The 22,499-nt window shown below is 48.7% G+C and overlaps 1 protein-coding gene across 2 annotated transcripts in view; it reads right to left on the reverse strand.

The window, feature by feature from the left end:
• The window catches only part of MOV10L1 (Mov10 like RNA helicase 1), a 1,432,366-nt gene that overhangs the window by 55,988 nt on the left and 1,353,879 nt on the right, over nucleotides 1-22,499 (reverse strand). For both annotated transcript variants that reach the window (XM_069627860.1, XM_069627861.1), the window contains one exon: nucleotides 11,752-11,843. In XM_069627860.1, the coding sequence (XP_069483961.1) occupies nucleotides 11,752-11,843 (92 nt within the window). The remainder of the gene's footprint in view (nucleotides 1-11,751; nucleotides 11,844-22,499) is intronic.

The following is a 22,499-nucleotide window of genomic DNA, read 5'->3' on the forward strand; positions in this document are numbered from 1 at the left end:
ATGAGATATATGCTAATTTTTTTGGTGCCCATGTTATCACTATTATGAACTGTGCCATCTTAAGCTTATGCCAATTCCGATGTCTGTTGTCCAATTGTTATTTTCTTTTTATTATTGATTAATAATAAATAAAATGTCTATTTAAAAAAAAAAAAAAAAAAGTGTCACAGAGCGCACAGGTATCCCAGTGAAGAAACGGGTCCAATCACTCTAAGCAACGAGTCAGTGAGTCCGACAACGACCTGTGACACTTGGTGCACACGGAAAGCCCTGCTTTACCTTCCATTAAAAAAGAGGGATGTGTCAAGCATCTTACCCGGAAAAAGAGACTCAGAAGGAGCGCGAGAGGCGGGGCTATCGGTGTGATCGTGCAATTGGTCCACCCCCACGCTCTCTCAGGTAAAGTGCACTGGGTTTGCTATGGCTCTGACCCCGTTCCCTCGGGAACACTCAGAAATATAGAAGAAAGGGGACAGGATGTAGGACAACTTTGTCCTAAAAATCCCACTACTTATAGTTCAGACTGAGCAGCCAAGTGTGAAGGTTAAGGCTGATCAGAATCAGGTGGCGGAAGACTGGGGCTTAAAATGTACACTCGTCAGAAGGGCCTAGGGAGGACAAATGGACATTTCCAGAGGTTTTGGTTCCCCAGTTGTCAGCGTCCAGTTCAGAGAGATCAGGATCATGGTGGACACATACTTCATCCCTTGAGAACCAGCGAATTACAGGAATTCGCAAGAACACAAAAATGAGAGAGAAGTTCCACTAGGTAATCAATGCATGCCATAGAGACCCTTAAAGGGGAAATTCCTTGGAGTAGAAGAACGTGCACTTCCTGTTTACACTGGGCGCAAAGAGGTCTACTTGAGGGGTCTCCTGAACAGCAAAGATCTCGTCCTGAATTCCTGACAAAGCTCCCACTCATGGGAGGTCGAAGTCTGCCTGCTCAAGATATCCGCAATCACGGTCTATGTGCTGATCAGATGGGCCAGAAGTGTGTCAGCCTGGACTCCTCTATGTCTCTCCATGATTTAGACTTGTGATGTCTGCAGGAAGGCGACTTAAGGGGGCCAGGTGCCACCCCTAGCTAGCGAACAATGAACTGGGGGAGGGCAGTGGAGGGTGTTGCGTGGGGAGGATCCTCTGGTCACCTTGACACTGTGACCAACACTTGGCAGGGGACAGAAACATAGCCACACCAGGGAAGTCCAGCTGCAAAATCTTTGACCCTAACCCAAACCCTTTCAAAAGCCTTCCAAGTAAAGGAGACAAGCCCCACTGCGGACCAGCTAGACTCAAGGTTACAACATAAAGACTTGCTTCCTCTTTAAGGGAGGCTTGTTTCCCAGGGTTCAAAATGGTAGCACAGACAGAGTTACTCTTGTCGGCTTGCCTTGTACTCAAAAGTGTGCAAGAACTAGGCCAGCTCTTAAGAGTGCAATCAACATGACAAGTGTTGCATCTGTCCGTTTTACCTACCAGGAGCAGGAGCTCCTCCATCCCGTGAGCTGCAGGAGCAGCTCACCAACCTTTGCAACATCTCAAGTGGAGTCAGGTAGGCCCGTGGGCAATTGCTGATGTCTGGAAGATGCCCAACGGAGCAAATCTTTCTTTGTGAGCATGCCGTGAATCCTCATTGGCCCACCCCTCCACATAGCCAATCCTGGGGCACCGGCAGGCGTAAGCCAGCTCCTAACAAAGGCACACATCTAAGGCACCTATCATGTGCCTAATTCATCTGTCCGTTTTACCTGCCAGGAGCAGGAGTTCCTCCATCACGTGAGTTGCAGGCGAAGCTCACCAACCTTTGCAACATCTCAAGTGGACCCAGGTAAGCCTGTGGGCAATTTCTGATGTCTGCCACAGAAATCCGCCATGCCACGCTCAACCGAGTCTAGCTGAACAGCTGATTTAGCACAATTCCATATTGTGCCCCTACCCGTGCCTTGATATCGCTAGCTGCAGAATACATTATTTCTGCTTATTTTGTCTGATCTCTGCCGTGATACTAACAGCGAGGTTTGATCATTCCAAGATGGCCGCCGGAGCAAATTATTCTTTGTGAGCCTGCCGTGAATCTTCATTGGCCAACCCCTCCACATAGCCAATCCTGTGGCACCGGCAGGCGTAAGTCGCCCCCCAAGAAACACACATCTAAGGCATCTGTCCTGTGCCTGCTGTGATGTCTTGACGCCTACGCCGTTCCACGCTGAACTTTATCATAGCGTGGTAAGATCAGCCACAGAACTATATGACCTACAACTTAACTGCCAACTATTGTACCGATGCCTGACACTCTGTATGCATGCTTCTAGCGCCCGCACACTTCCGGCAATCCTCCTGGTTTTGTTAACATCGTAACGGCACATTATCTATTCTACATGGTAACACCCTTCCACGTGCTACCATCACTTTTGCTCATTATTGGAACGCCAATCTGATTATGCCTACAATGATTGCCTAGAGAAATATTGCGAATGTCAACTATATTAAGCTGTCATTGACGTCAAAGCAGCCTAACTTGTTCTTAGCTGCAAAACGAGCCTTGTATGTCATGGCCCCATAGTGATTAGATCGTTCATACCTCTGCCGGAACCTTAGCCTAACACGTGCCGCACAGAAATTTAAACTGCCTGAAATTACTCACTTACTGTTGTGCCACTAGAAATTTGTAATTTTTAAACTATCCTGACCCGTTGCTAACTTTATCCTAACATAGATGCATGTCCTGACTAGCCTGATTCCATATATGGTTACACACTGCCCAATTTGTGACCCATAGGACTTCTACGAGCCTGAATTGCCTGTGTTATTTTTACTGATACATACTGGGCCTGAACACCTCTATTTTTGGCAATTTGCTGCCCAATCAAGAATAACCAATGACTGTTATCTGCCATCTCCTACTGTGACTGTGTAATTATGCATACATATAGCAAATACTGCAATGCCTTACCTTGGGTGAGCCTTTATACTACTGTCTTTATTATAAGCGCCATCACCACCCAATCTAAATCTCCTCTCGATAGCGCCAGTTTACATACCTACAAGCCTAGTAATTCCATTACTATGTCCAAGCACTCTTATACTGCTGACTGTGTCTAACAAACCTTCTTCCTCCCTCCTTTGACATTCACTAGTAGGATCAATCCTCCCCATTCCTACCACCACTGAAGCTTATACACACTAGTGTTCCCACCAATTCCTCACCACTTCCACTAGCCCCCAATGTTTACATCTTGCCTGGGTATACCATCCAAGATATTAGCTCTAGCGCTCTTGATACCAGTCCAGAACCCCTCAATACTTCACCTACCCTGAATCACCCATGCCCAACTACAGCAAGAAATACCAGACTTGGCTCCAGACTAGGGAAATCATGCAAACTATCTCCTGCCTCTTTAGTCATAAACAGCCCCCCCTCAATGCGCGAAACAATTACCACTAAAATACCTTAAAGCTTGTATGAGAACCAGACCGACACCAACCACACCGAACCCAAACATCCATAATAATAGCCCTACAGCTTTACCTGGGGCATTAATAAATGTTAGATCCGTAGTAGCACATGCTGCTGACATTGCTCACCTGATTCTCAACAAAAAAGTGGATTTCCTTGCAATCACTGAGACCTGGTTGCATGCAGCAGCAGCAGGCCGGTCCCTCCTTATCGCTACCCCGGACAACTACACTGTCCTCAGATTGGACAGAGTCGTCTAGAACTATTGACAGTGAAACTACCCCTCACCACCTCGCACACTATAACAATGCATTTAATCTATAGACCCACGGGACCCATAGGCTCTTTCGAAGAAGAAATTAACATTGTGATCTCCGTCAACACAAAACCCTCCTCGCAAATCCTCTTATTAGGTGACTTCAACCTAGGATTTAATGACCGCACAGACCACGCTGCACTGCTTCTGGCTAACTCCTTGTCCGAATTAGGCCTCACTCAGAGAGCCCTCCTACCTACACATGATAAAGAATCATAGATTTGGTAGCAGACCTTAATTGTACAACTAACATAACCTCTATCGAACCACAATCATGGACGGGCTACTTCCTAATGACATTCAATTTGCAAGACTGCCTATCTCCTATCAAGATGAATGTTATTGCTCCTTCCGTTTCAACAAGAAATAAGAAAAACATTACGGTAGATAACCTCAAGCCTTTTCTTGTACCCCTGTTTAAACCTTTACCTTCCACTGACCCAGCGTAGTGGAGCTTTATAATAAAACCATCACCAAAGCCCTCGACTCTATTGCACCTTTATAAATGCGCAAAAGTAAACCTAATGCTCATTTGAACACATGATTTACGCCTAAACTCAAAGACTTAAGAAAAGAAAAAAGGGAATGTGAAACCACTTGGAAAAACAACCCCTCTACAGCCAATAAAGATACCCTTTTAAAAATCACAGCTAACTACAAAGAAGAAATTCTGCTAGCAAAACGTGATCGCTATAATGAACGGATTGATAAAGGTAGTTCTAGTACCAGAGAACCCTTTACCATCCTTAGAGAACTCAAATCTTCCACCCCACCCTAAAGAGTGCATCAAGGACCAAAATTACGGGGCAAATTAAGGAGCAAATTATGCTGCTTCAAAACAAAATAGCCAACAAAAAACTTAACCTGCCTCCTCAAGGTAATACCCGTAAACAGAGCCCTAACCTTCCTAAACCTACACAGCGATTTAAATTCACCCCATTATCTCCCCAAGAGGTGCAAAAATCATAGCCTCCCTCAAACCGTCTAATTGCCAAGGGGATTCTGGCCCAGCTACCGTCATAAAGGAAGCAGCGAGTATACTCGCTCCTTTCATCACCTCGCTAATCAATGCATCCTTCCGCACATGCACCGTACCTACTAACTTGAAGAACTCATGGGTACTTCCATTCCTAAAAAAACATCTCTGGACCCTAGGATACCTACAAATTTTAGACCAATCACGACAGTCCCCTTCCTGTTTAAGATTATAGAAAAAGCAGCCTATAATCAGATACAAAACTACCTGGAGACCAATAAGCTACTCAGCTTCCGTCAATCAGGCTTTAGGCCCCAACACGGCACAAAAACAGCCCCGATTGACCCAAAGATCCAGATTACGATCTGAAAGATAAAGGAAGTTCAGACCTCTTGCTGGATCTGTTCACCGCCTTTGATTTGGTTGATCACAAGGTTCTGTGCAAACACCTTTCCACAGGGGCACATTTCTCTACAGAAGCAACAGCATGGATTAATTCCTTCTTAAACAGGTCCATGAGAATTTTTTCTACGTCGGCTACAGCTGACCCTATCCCCATATCCTGTGGAGTCCCACAGGGATCGTTCAACACCATGGATTCATTCCTTCTTAAACAACAGGTCCATGAGAATCTTTTCTGCGTCGGCTACAGCTGACACTATCCCCATCTCCTGTGGATTCCCACAGGGATCGTGCTTATCGCCTACCATGTATAATGTGTTCACCAAACCATTGTTTGATGACTTGGACCATCTGGGTGTCACCTATACGAATTATGCAGATGACACCCAGATCCTTAAACCGCTGACAGGTGACTATGACAAAGACCTAGCCCTTATAAACAGAATTGATCTCATTCAGGCATGGATGGCTACACATGGTCTATGCCTGAATGATGAGAAAACTGAGCTACTTCTCTTAGCCACCCCTATCAACACTACTAAGCTGGGTGTTAGGGAGAATTCTCTGGTTAGGCTGAATTTCCCTACCTAGTGAGTCCCCCAGCAGCTTTGCTGGATTTCTGGGGTTTCTTTTTTTCTCCTGCCAAGAGTGAGACTCTTTTACCCTCACTCTTGGGCATGTTGAAGTGTGTTTTCTTGGTTAAACCTTGTGTTGAATGGGCTATGGGGTCTTTTACTCCATAGGGCCTCATGTATTTTTGTGATATGGGTTACACAGCACCCTCTGTGCAGTAACCCAGGGGTGTCCTAGGGACTCCCCAACATAGACTCCATACCCTGGGACTGACTACTGTCTCCCAGGGCAGGTAAAGTCACCAAAGACTTTGCTAGTCTTGAATCCTGAACAGAACCAGTACAAACCATCATATTGTGGACGTACTGGCTGGGGCAATTCGATTGCCCCAGGGTCTGTTAGTCGAGGGGGCACGTCTCCGTCCCCCCTGATCGAGTTTTGGCTGGTGGCAGTGGAAACTACTTTTTATATTCGACCGCGAATATTTTCCTATGGGATTTCCCATTGTTTTAGGCTAACACATTTAATTATTTATTTACGGTAGCCTTAAACATACCGCCGGTTTATATATTTATTATTATAACTCCGGTTGGGATTTTTTGCCAAAACTTGATTCTAAAATGGCGTTGGCGTTCGCCTCTGTAACTCTGACCCAAAGTGGAGCCCTTTGTTCCACTTTTGGCAGGCTTCTCCACAGAAGCCCTCCAAAGTGGTGCCACTCTGTCTGGGGTACTTAGGAGGGGTGGAGGGGGATTTAGGCACCCTGGACTGAGTTACCTAGGTAACTCAAGTCGCACTCCGTCCTGATTGGCCCAAGTGGTGAGCCGGCCGGCTCACCACTTAGCATGTTTGAGTGACAGCTAGGCTGGGTGAATGGGGGTTTGCTGCATAAAAGCAGGGCTTTGGGGACTGGAACTTCAGAAGTCGCCACAGGACCTAAGAATCCAACGAGGGACGAGCTGAGCTGATCTGCTACGACGACACCGCCGGTGGAGCCCTGCTGAACCATCTCACCACTTTTCCCGACGACCGAGGAGAACTCTTAACGGAGTGGCTCCTTCCCTTGACTGGTGGGGACAACCAGTTTCCACCTTCTTTCCGCTCTTCGAGGTATCTCGTGGCCGCCTTGCCAGTGCCAAGCACCCCGGCAACCGGAATACCCACCACTTTTACCCCAACCGCGAAAGTCGGTACAACCCTTTAACCGGAGGACTCCGCGGCTGGTTTCTTCCCGGGCAGTGCAACGACCTTCTTCTTCTGCTCTTCAGCGAGATCTTCTTCTCCCCTGACCGACGTCGAGCCCTGCTGCCACTGCCTGGAACAACTGCCCCCGCTGGAGGATCCTTTCCGTTAAGGTACCGTGTTCCGCCTGGCTTCCCTTGCCACCGACTGTACGGGGTAGTTTTAGCCCCCGGCTTTCGATCCTGGGATTGCCTGGGACACTTTGGCTAAACTTTCTAAGCCTCTCTAACTCTTTTCCGAACTCTTTTGCAAGACTCTGAATCCCTACCAACTGTGTGATCTTGGGCACGTTTTCGCTCTGTCTGCTCTAAGAGTGGGCCCTGCTTAGTGACTGTTGCTCACCTGTGACTTTGTGCTTCTTTGAGCTTACAACAAGTGTTCTTAACCTTAGAGTGGTGTGTTTATCCTAATTCTGCTCCTTCTCCCTTCCTTTTACCTACTAGAGTGTCATCTAACGTTAAGCGCTCACCTCTGTTTGAATTATGTGGTGTTAACCTAGAGTTGTCTAGATAGGAATAAGGATTGGGACTGCTTTCCATATAACTGTGTTTAGAGTGTTTTACTATATTTTGCTAGAGTGTTTTCAACTTATGTGTTCTTGAAAATAAATAACTATATACTTTTGAAACCAAGCTCTGGTCAGTGTTTGCTTGTACTATTGTGTTTGAGTACATATTGTGTATACTTTACATACTGCCTAACTCTTCTTGAGGGAAGTCTGACTGCTCAGCCACAGCTACCAGGTAAATCTGGGTGGTGCGGACTGCTACCAAGTGGGTTTACTGCTATACCTGTAGTCTTAAATCTTTTGCAGTGTTCCCCAAGGGAACTGCACAGGTTTCTGCCTAACACTGGGCGATCAATACCGCTCTTTCAATATCGATGGAAACAATATCAAGGTCGCCAATGAGGTAAAAACACTGGGTTTCTACCTAGACTCCTCCTTGAATATGCGTAAACAGGCCAGTGCAACAGCCTCGGCAACAGCATACACCTGTAAGCTTATTCATTCCTGCAAACCCTTTCTTTCCACAAAAAGTTGCGTCACTCTGGCCAGAGCCCTAGAATTATGTAATATTGACTACTGTAATGCACTGTAACTAGGTGCCAATAAACACATTATCAAGAAACTCTCCAGATCCTGCAGAACAGTGCACTCAGAACTGCCCTGAGAATTCCTCATAGACAACACATCTCTTCAACTAGACGGGACAACAATTGGCTCTCTATCAAGGAAATAATTCAACTTAAAACAGCATCTCTAACTCATAAATGCCTCAATAACTCACCCCCTCAGTATCTCATTGATGCATTCTCCAAAAAGCACTATGCCCGATCTACCGGATCATCTAGCTGTCTACAAGTGCCCAGATATAAACTTAAAAAAGCAGACGGCAGTAGCTTCCCAGTCATGGCCGTCCAACTTTGGAGCTCACTACCCACCACACTAAGATCTGACCAGTCCTTTTATAAATTCAGGAAAGAGATGAAAAAATGGCTTATCACCAATGATGCGTCCTACTGGTCCCTACTAGCCTTCCTTAACCTGAACTATGCATAGTAAATCGGATCAGCTCACAATGAGTGCCTTATTTGTACATAGACCATGATGTAAATAATACAAATAATTTTCTTTGTAAAATACTGTATTTTTCTTGTACTGCCTATTGTATATTTTCTGTGTGTAACTATGAAACTGCATATTCTCATAATGCGCCCAGATACATCTGGGTTTGGGGCGCACTATAAATAAACAAATAAACAAAGATCGGGGTCAACGGAAACTGGGTCCGCACTGACAAACAAAATAACCATACTCCCTGCTTATACACTACACACAAAAAACCTAAGGGAATATCTACATTTCTCTGACAGTCCCCCCACACCCAGTCCAGTGCGGGTAGCCACAGGGAAAATGATGCTCACTGGAAATTCAAAAAAGCCAACTTGACAATTATGGGCACTTTCCCACTCCCTGAACACAAACCAACCTTAGCTATCTTCAAGGGCCACTAATCCCATCCCTACAAAATCTAGGATTAAAGGAAATATAAAAGCAATGCAACACAGTAAGGAGTTGTGGGTGCTGGTTGTAGCTGGGGGTTGAAGGTATTTGAAGTATGTTGCAAAAACTTTAGAAAAAGTAGTTGGAGTTGCGAGTGGCAGAAGGATTCAGGAGGGAGTAGTGAGGTACTGGAGAAGATGCTGGTACTTGGAGGAGGTGAAGTGGAGAAGCTGGTAACATCAGGAGGAGAACGTATACATTGTGAGGTTAAGGTTGAGAGGAGTTGGTAAGAAAGTGGATGAGGTGGCTGTATTAGAAGTTGTGGGGAAGAACTGGAGGAGTTAGTAACATCAGGAAAAAGTGTGGAAAGTCCAGGCAGAAAGTTAACCCCTTTACTGCCATGGGTTTCCCCCCCCAGTGCCAAGGCCTTTTTTAGTGATTTCAGTATTTCCCCAAGCAAATCCTTCCAACATTTTCTCCTTTATTAACCCCTTAAGTGCCACCGACGAGCCGGCTCGTCGGTGGCAACGTGGAGGGGTTTCCACTGACGAGCCAGCTCGTCGCTGGCACTTAAGGGGTTAATATTTCTCCTCTCGGCAGCAAAGACAGATCTCATGTTAGCAACAAGAAGCAAAATAGTATTTGGACCACAGTAGGAAATGTATTTTTGAAGAGCATGATTACGGACCCGGCAAAGCCTGCATCTACTTTGTTTGTAAAGACTTTGTATGGAAATTACTTTCCATTTTGCTAATTTAAATTTTTGTACGTGACCTCCCTTACTTGTGTACATAAAATTCATAAGTGATACCTTGCAAGCCCAGTTTCATGTCCCCCAAGACCTGCAAGACACTCCTTCTTATGGTGGATAGCTGAGGGTACGGGACCCAGGAAAGTCTGCAACTTGCTAGACAATAAAATGTGGTAATTACCCTGGAGCGAGGGTGGTAAACTTCATCTGGACACTCAGAGAATTTTCCTGATTGGAACTTTTGTGTTAATCTTGTGTTTGCTTGGAACAAAAAGGACTGTAAATGTACTTCTTATTTGTTTGTACATCCCACTGTGCCCTGTGTGAGAAGGGTGAACAAAGGAAAAGTGGAAAACATCCAAGACGTCTGATGCAGTAGGCGAAATAGGCAGCGGGTGGTGGGTGTCTTAACTGTCCGGGAACACAATATAGGTGAGCCAATTTTGAAATGGATTGTGAAGTATTTCACCACTATGCCCAGGTATTTTAACCAACACAAGGTATGCTTTTTGTCACATATTCAACAAAGTTTTGCTTCTGCCATCTTCCCTCCACCCAATCCTGCTCTGAAAGCAGTGTTCATTGGCGATTCACCTTCTCTATGCCATCAGGAATGAGAACTTAGGTTTTTGGGCAAAATGCAAGTTTTTGAGATCAGGTTCCCACAAACTATGCCTTCAGCATATGGAACTCATGGTCCCATCCATTCCAATTTCGGAGATTGATGCGTACCAAACATTCCCACCCCACTCGCACTCTCTAATACACCAGCAAGGATTACCCAAATGGGAGGATTCAGACAACCAAGCACACAGACTCTTAAAGAATGGCCTGCTTCAGACTGCTTCCTCACTCCCTCAGAGAGCAGTCAACCTGCCCACCCTTTGCCACTTTCTCATCCCTAGAATGGAGGAAGCCATTCCAACGCAAGAGATGAAGGAGCTGGGAACCCGAAACAGTGGGTAGAAGCCTGCCCTGTACCCTTACACTTTGATGGTACAGTAAAGTTAAGTTATGCAGAAGGTAAAATGTGCTTATGCAACTAGCTAGTGATATTTGACTCATGGCGAGTAACAAATGGTGTGCTACATGTATAGAATTTAGGTGGAAAGGGGCTTTTTATGGCTGGTTAGTAGCTTGCAACTGGAATTTGTACACCTTTATTCACACATTGCACCCTCCTGTGCTGCGCTTATGTTAGTTCATCAGAATATCTTGTATGTGGAATAATTAAGAGTAGATTACCACATGCCCATTTGTTAGAGGGTTTGGAGGTGGTTGGAGAGCCGAGAAAAGAGACGTGTAGTTCCCAAACTCTTGAGCAGCTCCCCACAGATTGCCATCCAACTGTAAGCACCGGTCCATGGCAAAATAAGCAAGCAAACACGGTGTGAATGGTACCTTATTCTGAGAGAATTCAACACTTTTTGTTCTAAAAAGATATTTTGCTCAACAGAAGCACAGTGTTGCTGCCAAGACGGGCCAAGATGGCATGTGCTATTGATGGTAAGCGGGTCTCAATACTGTTCTAAAATAGCCCCACACTAAACAAAATCAGACTGCAATTATATGGCATTTCTTCCCATCTCTCGATAACCTCCTTAGGACATTACACATGTGTATAAGTCTCCGAATAGTGGTCTGCTGCAAGATGCAGCTGTTATATCTCCTCGCCTTCAGTTGAAGATGCAGTCATGTTTTGGGCCAGGAATGTCCTATTCTGCCAGGGCCAGTGGTGGCAGACAAATGCCCCAATACATCTCACCAATTTACAACTATACTTTGTAGCATTCTAGCCTTGTTGACTTAAACTGAATTAAACACTTACTGTCAGAATTACACAAGGTTCTATGGTGTTCCAAAACGTATACACATTTTGCACTGGTTACAAAACCTTTACTTAATTTGCAATGTGAAACACATTCACTACTTTTCATTAATCGGTTAAATGCATTTACTTGAGAAATTTATTTAAAACAAATGGCAAGATTAGCAGAAGAGAAATCTGAAATCTAGAAATACTCACTTTCTTAAAGTTTCCAATTCAGGAGGTAAATTACAACCTATGTACACTCCATTTATTAAACTATACTCGAGCAGGGCACTGAAACATGGATCCTGTTAAGAGAATACATTTTTCAGTAAGTTTTTACAAAGCATATACATTGTTTAAATGATTTTCTCCGCTCAGGTTTTAATCAGGGTGCAAGCATATGACCTACATTACTTACTGTAATAGCATTTCTGATGATTGTATCTGCTTAGATTCACATGCTGTGCATATAGTCTGACATCTAGTGGTAATCGCAGAGTGTTGCATCTTTTTATTGAAGATCGAAAGGGACGTCGACATGGGCATGACTGAAATACTATCCCTAACGTGTCGTGTACCCAAAATCCCTCATGTGTCAAGGCCCCACCGGTTGTTTTTTTCTGCTGTGAGGGCGCCTTATAGTCTGCTTGAGTGAGTACAGAAGAGAGAAGGCGTAATGTTCCTTCTACTCCAAGAGGGGAGGAAGGGTGGGCGCATGTGAATCTAAGCATATACAATTATCAGAAATACGATTAAGGTGAGTAATGTATGTCTTCTGATGCTTGTGGATCTGCTTAGAGTCAGATGTTGTGCATAGGCTAGCGACCAGTACCAAGAAATGATGGTTGGATGGGTGAAGGAAAAGTAGCCAAGAGATGTCTTAGCACCGCTTGTCCCACCTGAAAATCAGACCTAGAGTGTGCATCTAGGCAGTAGTTTTGTGTAAAAGTGTGTATAGAACTCCAGGTTGCTGCTTTGCAAATGAAATCTAGAGGAACATTTGCAATGAATTCTATGGTAGTCACTGTGCCCCGGGTCGAGTGAGCTCTAGGCATGAAGGGTAGATCTCTCTTGGCAAGAGTATAACACAGTGTGATGCAGTTTACGATACACTTGGAAATAACTGATTTAGAGACAGGGTCCCCTTCTCTACCAGTTGCCACAGAAACGAAAAACTGGTATGTTTTCTTTAGTGGCTTTGTTTTTTCCAGATAGTAAATCACTGCTCTCCTCATACCTAGTGTGTGAAGGTTCCATTCTGCCACGTTAGTGGGGTTTTGGAAGAAGGTGGGCAGTTCAATATACTGGTTCACATGGAACTTTGAGATAAATTTGGGCGCAAAGCGTGGGTGTGTGCGCAAACCCAGCTTGTCCTTGTGAATCGTAACTAAGGGGTCCTAAATTGAAAGGGCCTGCAGTTCACCAACTCTTCTTATAGATATGATGGCCACTAGGAAGGCAGTCTTGTAGGCGAGTGCCTTAAGGCTAGCCTTGTGCTTTGGGTCAAAGGGAGGTACTATTAATCTGGTAAGGACAACATTCAGGTCCCATCCGGGAGCTTGGTTGGAGATAGGGGGATGAAGTCTCTTTACCACTTACATAAAGGCTTTAATCACAGGAATTGTCCACCACAAAACCTTTCTCTAGGACGTGGTGTACGCTGAAAGAGCGGTTAAGTTGACCTTTACAAAATTGAAAACCAGTCCTGAATCTAATAGGGGAGTTAGGTAAAGGATGATGTATTTAGGAGAGCAATCAATAGGATGGACGCCCTTAGTATTACACCAGGTAACAAAGCGCTTCCATTTACTGGAGTAGCAATGTCTGGTGGTAGGTTTCCGTGCCTCCCTGAGTATGTCCATGCATCTCTCAGGGAGTTGAAGGTGCCTAAACGTTAGTACTTCAGGAGCCAGGCTGCTAAGTTCAGTGTTTGGGGGCATTGTTGTAGTGTTACTCCCTGATCTTGGGACAGCATGCTGTACGGGCATGGCAGCGCCTTGTAGGGGAGACTGACATTACCATGAGATCGGAGAACCAAGGCTGGCGGGCCCACATAGGGGCCCACTAGTATCTTCGTGACTGGTTCCTGGTGCATCTTGTGCACTATTTTGTTGAGAAGGGGAATCGGAGGGGAAAAGCGTAGGCAAATCTCCCGGACCATCTTATCCAGAGAACGTTCCCCTTAGAGCGGTTCTGTGGGTATCCAGAGGCGTAGTCTGGGCATTGGATATTTTCCAGAGTGGAGAACAAGTCGATCTCTGGGAAGCCCCATTCTGCAAAGACATTGAGTAAAATGTCCTCTTGTAGCCGCCACTCGTGCTCTACGGGAAGGGGAAAGTCTCTGCTGAGTATGCCTGCCAGAAGATTGAGTTCCCTTGGAACATGTTGTGAAAGGAGGAACATATTGTGTTTGAGTGCCCACTTCCAGATGTCCTGGGACAGTTGGATAGCTCCAGAGAGTGAGTGTCCCCTTGTTTGTTCAGGTAGTACATGGCCGTGATGATCAGAACTGTCTTCCCCTTGAGGTATGCCTGGAAAGCCTTCAGGGCCTTGAACACTGCTAGCAGTTCCAACAGGTTGATGTGGTTGGACACTGATGGGGACCATAGGTCATGCACTTTCTATTGAAGGAGGTGAATCCCTCCTTCAATAGAGTCCTGTCGAGACAACCACTAGGTCGCCCCATTGGATGCTGGCCTGACACCATTGGCTCGAGAGCCCGGTTGCATGGGTTGCATGCGCAGATGAGCGTGAGGAACTAGGAAGACCCAGGAAGCCATGATCCCCAGCAGCCGCATGGCCTTGCGTACGGTTACCCGATAACGCTACATAGTGAGGGATCTAGAACAGACTGTTTTGCACCCTCTTGTTGGAGGGGAAGACAAGACAGTTTTCTGTCCGAATCAGTGCCCCCAGAAACTGTTTGATTTGGCTGGGGGGCAAGCTGGATGTCTTCACGTTGAAAAAGAAGCCTAGGTTGAAGAGAAGATCCACTGTCTTCTGGGTGTTCGCTAGGCATGTTCCTTACAAATCCACTGTTATGAGCCAGTCATCGAGGTAGGGATAGACAGGGATGGACTGCCTGCGCAGGTGAGCCGCCACTACTGGTAGTACCTTCGTGAACACCCTTGGGGCTGAGGCAATGCCAAAGGAGAGAACCTTGAACTGAAAGTGGGTGTCCTCTATCATGAACCGGTGGTACTTTCTGTGCGCTGGCAACACTGAAATATGAAAGTATGCATCTTTCATGTCCAATGCGGCCATGTAATCCCCCTGCTGCAGCAGTGGGGTTACCTCCTAAGAGTTGTCATCCTGATTTTTTTTTTTTTTAATTCAATTTGTATTGATTTTGTGAACAAAGCGCTCTGGCAAAAGATTACATTAGGGCACATGCCGATATCAACTTCATTTAAAGAACCATAAATCTCTGCTGTATTCACCCTCCCTCCTCCCTCTCCCCCAAAACCCCATTCTTGGGGCACAAGATCCACGTTTCGTTAGCTAATCTCTTCGGGCAGCGCCGACCGGGCATATAAACAGACACAATAAATGAGCTTTCCTTAGAAGCATACAATGAGTTCCATCCTGAAACTGGTTTCGGGCCGGGTGGAGTGGCCATATCACCCTTCTGGATCGCCGTCTGTGCTAGCGAACACCTCCATGAATTGTAACCAGTCGGCCTCGAGCTGTGAGCTGGAGCCGTGAAGTGCTGCAGTTAAGTCTATCCATAAAATAAATGTCTTTGGCCACTGTCACCCACTCTCTCCTTGAGGAGAGTGCTGCTCTCTTCCATGTCCTGGCCCGTGCAGCCCTAGCTGCTAACAGTAAGGAATGTGTCAAATCCGGGAGCTTCTCCCAGTGCTCATCCCTTTGCTGTAGCCCAAATAATAGTGTGAGTGGCTCCAACGGATAGACCCCTCTCCCGCATCCTTGAGCCAGCTGAGCACCTCCGACCAATAAACTTAGACCTTCTCGCAAGACCACCACATGTGCCAATAGTTAGCCCTTTCTCCGCAACCGTGCCAACACAACGGGGCAAGATCTGGGAACATCTGGAGAGGGTGATCGGGTCATACTGCCACCTATGAAGAAGTTTGATGGCATGAGTCTTGTACTGGCAGGAAATGGATGTCTTGAATGCCCTGCTACATAGTTTCCACCAGAACCCATCCCCAATGTCCCTGCCCAGGTCCCTTTCCCATTTTCCTCTAAGGCTTTTAATCGATCCCTCGTGGGGGATTAAGAGAGCTCCATACAGGAGCGAGATGAGGCCTTTCATTTCCGTGAGGGAGTCTAGGATTTTCTCGACCGGGGTGAGCTTTCTTTGTATGCAAGGCTTTAGCTTTGGTTTCATTAAAATTCCCTTTAGGCGAAGGTATAGAAGTGGGGAGAGCCTGCCAATTCCCAGAGCCTCCTCGAGCTCCTGGATGCTTATGAAGGTGTCCTCCCGCACCAGTTGGCCGACCCTGCAGAGGCCCGCGTCGAACCATGACTGGTAGTGTTCATGGCCTGGGATTTCCTCTAGCACTGGAGTGGACCAGATGTGGCTCAGGGGCGAGGGCCATGTAGTGACTTTCTCTTTATTTCCCTTCCCCGCTAACGCTTTGCACATTGTACCCAGTATCGGGTGGTCCCTGATTCTTTTGGGAAGCTTATTTAAAGGGACCCATAACCATTCACCTACGGTGACTGGGTGCAGGTAGAAATTTTCAATGTGTACCCATTGTTTATTGGGGTCCTCTCTAAGATGCGGGGCTAGGGCCCTAGGTTGAGCTGCTCTGTGGTAGACTGTCAAGTCCAGCAAAGCGACCCCCCCTCTATCTTTGGGGAGGGTGAGGGTCTCATAACCTATTCTGTTTCTCCGGCCCTGCCATATGAACTTCATTATGCGCCTCTTGGCTTCTCTGAGGTATGTGTCTGGAGCTTCCAAGGGGAGCATCTGGAAGACATACAGCACTCTGGGGAGCAGGTTCATTTTTATGGCATTTATCCTTCCCATCCAGGAGATCTGCCCCTCTTCCCCCTAGCTCTCCATCTCTCTGAACAGTTTATCAATTAGCGGGGGGGTAGTTGGCCTGGCTCAGATCCTCTTCGGGACGCACTATGTTGATCCCCAGGTATTTTATCCCTTCCGTACAAATCGGCAGGCGCAGTGGGGTAAGTTCAGCAACATTTCTGTCTGTATCAGACGCAAATGGAAAAATCATGGACTTGCTAATGTTCACCTTAAAGCCTGAGAATCGACCGAACCGTTCAATTTCCTGCAGGGTGGCCGGGACTGACCTGGTCGGCTCCCGGAGGTGAAGCAAGATATCATCTGCGTAAAGACCCAGTTTAAAGGTATGTTCCCCCACCTCGATTCCCTGAACCCCCGGCGAGCCCCTGATATATTCTGCTAATATTTCCATTGTCATGGCGAAGAGGAGCGGGGAAAGGGGGCAGCCCTGCCTCGTCCCTCTTTGGAGGTGGAAAACTAGTGACAGACACCCATTGACTGTGACTCTGGCAGTTGGTGACACATATAAGGCCTTTATCGCTTGTTTAATCCCAGTTCCAAACCCCAGTTTCTTGAGTACCCCCTGGAGGAATCCCCAGTCGACTCGGTCAAACGCCTTCTCTGCGTCGATCGAGACCAAAACCGGGTTTCCACCCCTCAGTGCTGCCTCCCTCATCAGATGTGGAGTCTTCCGCAGTGTGTCAGCCCCCTGCCTTCCCCGTATAAAACCCACCTGATCGGGATGGATTAGCCTCGGCATATGACCGTTCAGCCTAGTAGCAATGATCCTGGTGAATAGCTTTGCATCCACATTTAGGAGGGAAATTGGTCTATAGGAGCGGCTATCCGCCGGGTCCTTACCCTCCTTCGGGATTACTGTAATTAGCGCTTTGCCAAAAGATGTGGGCGCTTTGCCTGTCTCCATTATGTTCGAGAATAGGCCTGCCAAGAACCCTGCCAAGAGGCCCGAAAAGGCCTTGTAAAAGACTGCCGTGAACCCATCCTCCCCTGGGGCCCTACCCCTCTTCAGGCCCGCTATGGCTCTTAGTACCTCCTCCTCCGTTATCGGGGCGTCTAGGGTTGATGCTTCTAGGGACCCAAGAGCCGGGAGGGTGACCCCACTGAGATATTCGTCGCAAGCTTCCTTTTCTGTCTCCCCTTCTCTCCCATACAGGGCCTCGTAAAAAGACGCACATTTTTCTGCAATCTCTTCCGGGTCGGATACGTCCCCTTCTTCCCCACTCTTTAATCTTGCCATCCATCTATCCGCCCTCTGGCCTCAGAGTTTTGCTGCCAGCATGGCATCAGCCTTGCCCCCTTTTTCATAGTATTTTTGACGTAAATGTTGGAGTCCCGCTACAATCTTGCCCATCTCCATTTCCCGCAATTCTTGTCTCTTCTCCCTCGCGATGCCCTGGTCCCTCTCTCTCTCTGTTTCCATCTTCCCTTCCGACCCGACCTTTCTAACGAAATTATCTCTGATCTTAATCTGTGTGTCAGGAGAGTCCTAACTCTTTTTTTTGAAGCCCCTTCACTAATTAGCCTACCCCTCCAGGTTGCCTTTGCCGCCTCCCACACAATCTCCCGGTTGACTTCCCCTGTAGCGTTTATCTCAAAGAATTCTCTGATCGCCGTTGCCATTTCTTCCTTAAAGACCACATCTCTCAACAGGAAATCGTTGCATTTCCATAGAGATTCCCTGGGTTTCAGGCCTGCTATACAGACGTCCGACCAGACCATATCGTGGTCTGACCAGCTAACGAGCCGAATCTCACAAGCCTCTATTCTGCTCATGTGCTGGTTTCCAGTGAAAAGATAATCTATTCTAGTTCTGGTACCATGGGCTGCAGAGTAGAAGGTGTATCCCTTATGCCTCGGGTGCGGCTCCCGCCATATGTCCACCAGCCCCTGCTCCCACATTAGTTCCCGCATCTCACCGTGAGGTGTCCCCCCACTGCTATTCGGAGGGCCTGCCTTCCCACTATGGTCCAGCTCTCGGTCCGCCCACATATTAAAGCCCCCCCCGCCCCCAGGAGCAGAAGGCCGTCCGCTTTAGCCATCACCAGCCCAGGGCCTCTTGGACGAATTCCCTCTGACCCATGTTGGGGCAATATATTGCTGCTGGGGTGACTCTGGTATTATGTAAGTTACCGGACACTACCAGGGCCCTCCCATCCTCCCTCTCCCAAGTGGACACCTCCGTTAATTTCTGATTCCTATGAAGCAGGATACCGACTCCTCCTCTTTTTATGTGGCCGGATGCCCAGAAGGTCTGACCCACGTGCGATCCAGGGATAGCCCTCTCCTCCCCCCTCACTGTCCTGGTTTCTTGTACAAACATAATATCCACTCTCCCGTTTCCCATTTCCCTTCCCAGAAGGGAGCGCTTCGTTGGGGAGTTGAGCCCCTTGACATTGAGGGAGCCCATCCTAAGCGACTCGACCCGGCCCCTTTCTTCATTGTCTGCCATTGCTTCTCTCTGCTGGATTCATTGTTTTCCCGGTCCTATGGGAGCTGCCCCACTTCTTTACCAAGCTGGATGTGTCCCGTGCCCCAAGGTCTTTGTCCCCCATTCCTTAGCCTCCCCCCTCCCTTTTCTCTCCCTCGTTCATGACGCCTGCCAATGGGCAAGCCACCAGGGTGTGAGCATGTTCCTGCACCGCAGTTCTCTTGATGAAACTTGCGTCCCCGGCCGGGGTTGCTAACAAACTAATCTTGATCTTCCAGTTGATTCGTCTTAATTTACCTAGTCCCCTTCGGCCTCAGATGTCGGGGTGTTTGGTTTCCTGAATTTCCTTCTGCCCTTTGTCTTCTTCTTTGTGGACCAAGGGCCAGCCGGTTCTCTCATGATGTCACCTGATGCTTGGGTGACCACCCCATTTTAATCGCCCGGGGCGTCCCCCTTGATCACTTGCAGCACTTGCGAGGCCTCCTTGCCACTGGTCACTCTATAGTCCACCCAAGTGCGTTCAAAGGACAGGGCGAAGGGGAAGGACCATCTGTATCTTATATCTTGACTAGTAAGCCACTGGGTGAGCGGACGACATTCTCTTCTGTGGATAAGCGTAAGAGACGATAAGTCCTGGTAGATCTTAATTGTGTCGCCTTCAAAAATAAAGCTCCCCAGCCTCTTTGCCTTCTCCAGGACCTCCATTTTCTCCCTGTAGCGGAGGAACAGCACCACGATAGACCTTGGGCCGCCACCCGCGCCCCTCTAACCCGATGCGCTCTTTCCAACTGGACCTCTTTGCCCCCCTCCAACATGAAGAGCTGGTTTATCAGGCCCTGGACCTTCCTCCCCACATCCGCCGCTGTCTCCCCTCTCTCCTGCGACACGCCCATGATACGCAGGTTGTTCCGGCGCTCTCTGTTTTCTAAGTCGTCCATCTTCAAGGTTATGTCCTCATCTCTTATCTCTAGGTCCGTTAGCCTCGCCTCGTATTTCATGTCCAGGAGGTCCGTATGGAGGTGGTTGTTTTCCATCCCCTCCATTTTCTCCTCTAAGGTGTCCACCCTTCCCTTGAGATCCACTATTGACGCTTGTATATCTGTTCGAATTGCCTTGATCTCTTGGAGGATGTCCTTGAGATCCTCCTTTGTGAGTGCTGCAGGGGGGTTCGCCGCCTGAGAGCATGGTGTCTCTGGGGGCCTCACTTGTGGCTGAGTGGGGCCGTCGGAAGTGCTGGAGAGACGAGATCGCCCCCAATACCGGAGTGCTCCCCAGGGTCTGGGTGTCTTGGCGCACCCAGGGGTGGTGCCTCTGTCCGGGGTTCTCTTGTGGAGGACCCTGTGGTGTAGACCACGGCCCAAGGCCTTCCCTGTACCTGGTGTGCTGAGGTCTTGAGTAGAGCGCCTCGTGTTGGATAGCAGCTCTATGGGGGGGGTGGGGGGGGGCTGTGCCGTATAATCAGGTGGGGCCTTCGGGGTGGGGACCGGAAGTAGGCTAGCAGATCTCCGACACCTTTGGTCCCTCTGGCCTACTCCCCAGCTGGGTGGGATGCCGGGGCGCCGCACGGGGAAGGTTGCGCGGGAGGGCAGCCCGCTTTCACGGCATCCAGTCTATTCCCTCCCCCCCCCCCACGCTCTCCTCACCTCCTCACTTCACAGTCACTGCGGCCTGGAGTGCCTCCCTGGTACCAGCGGGGCCGGCAGTTTGACACTGGTGCTTCGTACCACGCGGGCTGCCGTAGATGGGGCTCTGTGTGGGCCTCCGAGTATGCTGAAGGTGGACCGAGAGGGGCCCTGGTCTTCCCGGAAGAGAGGCTCACTCTGGCGTGCTGACTGGCGCTCAACTGCTCCTCTCCGTCGCAATTCATGAGTCACAAGTGTGGGCCCGGGCAGCATCCCCCAGAGTCCGCGACACCCGCCCGGTTCCCCGTGTTAGCAGGGACCACATGTGGAGGGTCCTCGCCCTGTGCCTCCCCTGGCGATGCTCTGGGCCGGTGTCCTGGGTTGGGCGTTTCCTCCCGCAAGGGCAGCTGTCCGTGGATCTCCGTGTGGGCCTCTGCGTTCCTGCAGTAACCCGGGAGGGGCTCTGGGCCTCCCAGGAGCGAGGCTCCCCTTGGTGTGCTGGTGGGCGCTCTTCCGTTCCTCACTGTCCCCTGTATGTTGGTGAAGGGCGGGGGCCCGGGAAGCGCTCTCCAGAGCCCGCGGTCCTCTATCTTGATGAGGGACCGTAGCCCGTGTCTCTTATGGTGCCGCGCCTCCCCTGAGACCCGACCGTCAGGCACTAGTCCTTTTCGCGGTGCCGCAGAGTCGTGCACCCTCGGTGTCTGAGGCCTCCAGCGTCTCCGGTGCACACCAGCCTCCGTTGCTGGGATGTGCTCTGTGGGCCTTTCTTGGGGCTCCACTTCAGGTCGCACCACAGAGGGTCTTCACTACGGGTCTCCCCGACACCCACTCAGGGTGGGGCCCGCTGCATGCAGAGGGGATCTCCACTGGCTGGGCTCAGTAAACCAGGCTGAGGACTGGCAACGTCCACTAGGCCCTGCGGTGCATTCAGGAGCGCGGGACTTACACGTCCAGCATGTTCCGCGCCCCCTGGTGGTCTCCCATCCTGAATTTTTGAGGTTTGACATAAGTGTTCGCAGGGCACAGGTCTAAAACAGGGCGCACGGTGAAATCCCTTTTATGGTGCAAGGAAGTACACTGAATAAACACCCTTGTTTACCTTGTTCAACTTCAATGGCGCCCTTTTCCAGCAGGACTTGAACTTCTTCCAGCAGGAGGCGCATGGTGTTCTGACGACAGGCGTCTGCTTCTTGGTGGATGGTAGCAAGGTAGTTGGAGGAATTCGATATAGTACCTGTGGGCGACGGTCTTTAGTACCCACTGATCTGATGTGATTCCCCTCCCAAGCGTGGATGAATGATGACAGGCGACCCCGACTGGGGAAGCGTGGGAAGGGACCCGTACCGACAAGCCACTTGGCGGAGGAGGCCAGGGAGCCTCTGGAAGCATAGTTTCTACCTCTGCCCTTACCCCGACGAGAGCCTCTTTGTTGCTACTGGAAATTGCCAGAGGAGTCCTGTCCGGAGGACCAGTTGGAACCCCTGGCACCATACTAAACATGGGGTGAGCGGGAGAAAGATTAGCCAGGAAAGGACCGGCAGGCGTTTGTGCCGCCGTGCTGGTAAAAAGGTATAGCCGAGACCTGGCTGAGTGCCTTTAAACTCTCATGCTCCTTTTTTGCCATTTCCAGGGCGTCGTCGCTTGAGCAAGGGTTCGCCCTGCGGTTTCGGTAGAGTCCAGATTGTTCTTCAGGATATTCTGGGTAACCTGTCTGCCTTGAGCCACAACCACCAACAGGAGTGATCAGGTAGGCTCTGGAACCTCCTGAAGGCCATCCTGTACTAGGCCCCACTGAATATCACTATAGCTCGCAAGGAGCGTGGTGTTTGCAATCCTCATGGAGGAAGCTGCACAGGCGGTGACAATTACCAAAGGCGTCCATTTTTTTTCAATT

The sequence above is a fragment of the Ambystoma mexicanum genome, chromosome 12 (assembly GCF_040938575.1).
Source record: "Ambystoma mexicanum isolate Mex_15411 chromosome 12, UKY_AmexF1_1, whole genome shotgun sequence".
Classification (NCBI taxonomy): Eukaryota; Metazoa; Chordata; class Amphibia; order Caudata; family Ambystomatidae; genus Ambystoma; species Ambystoma mexicanum.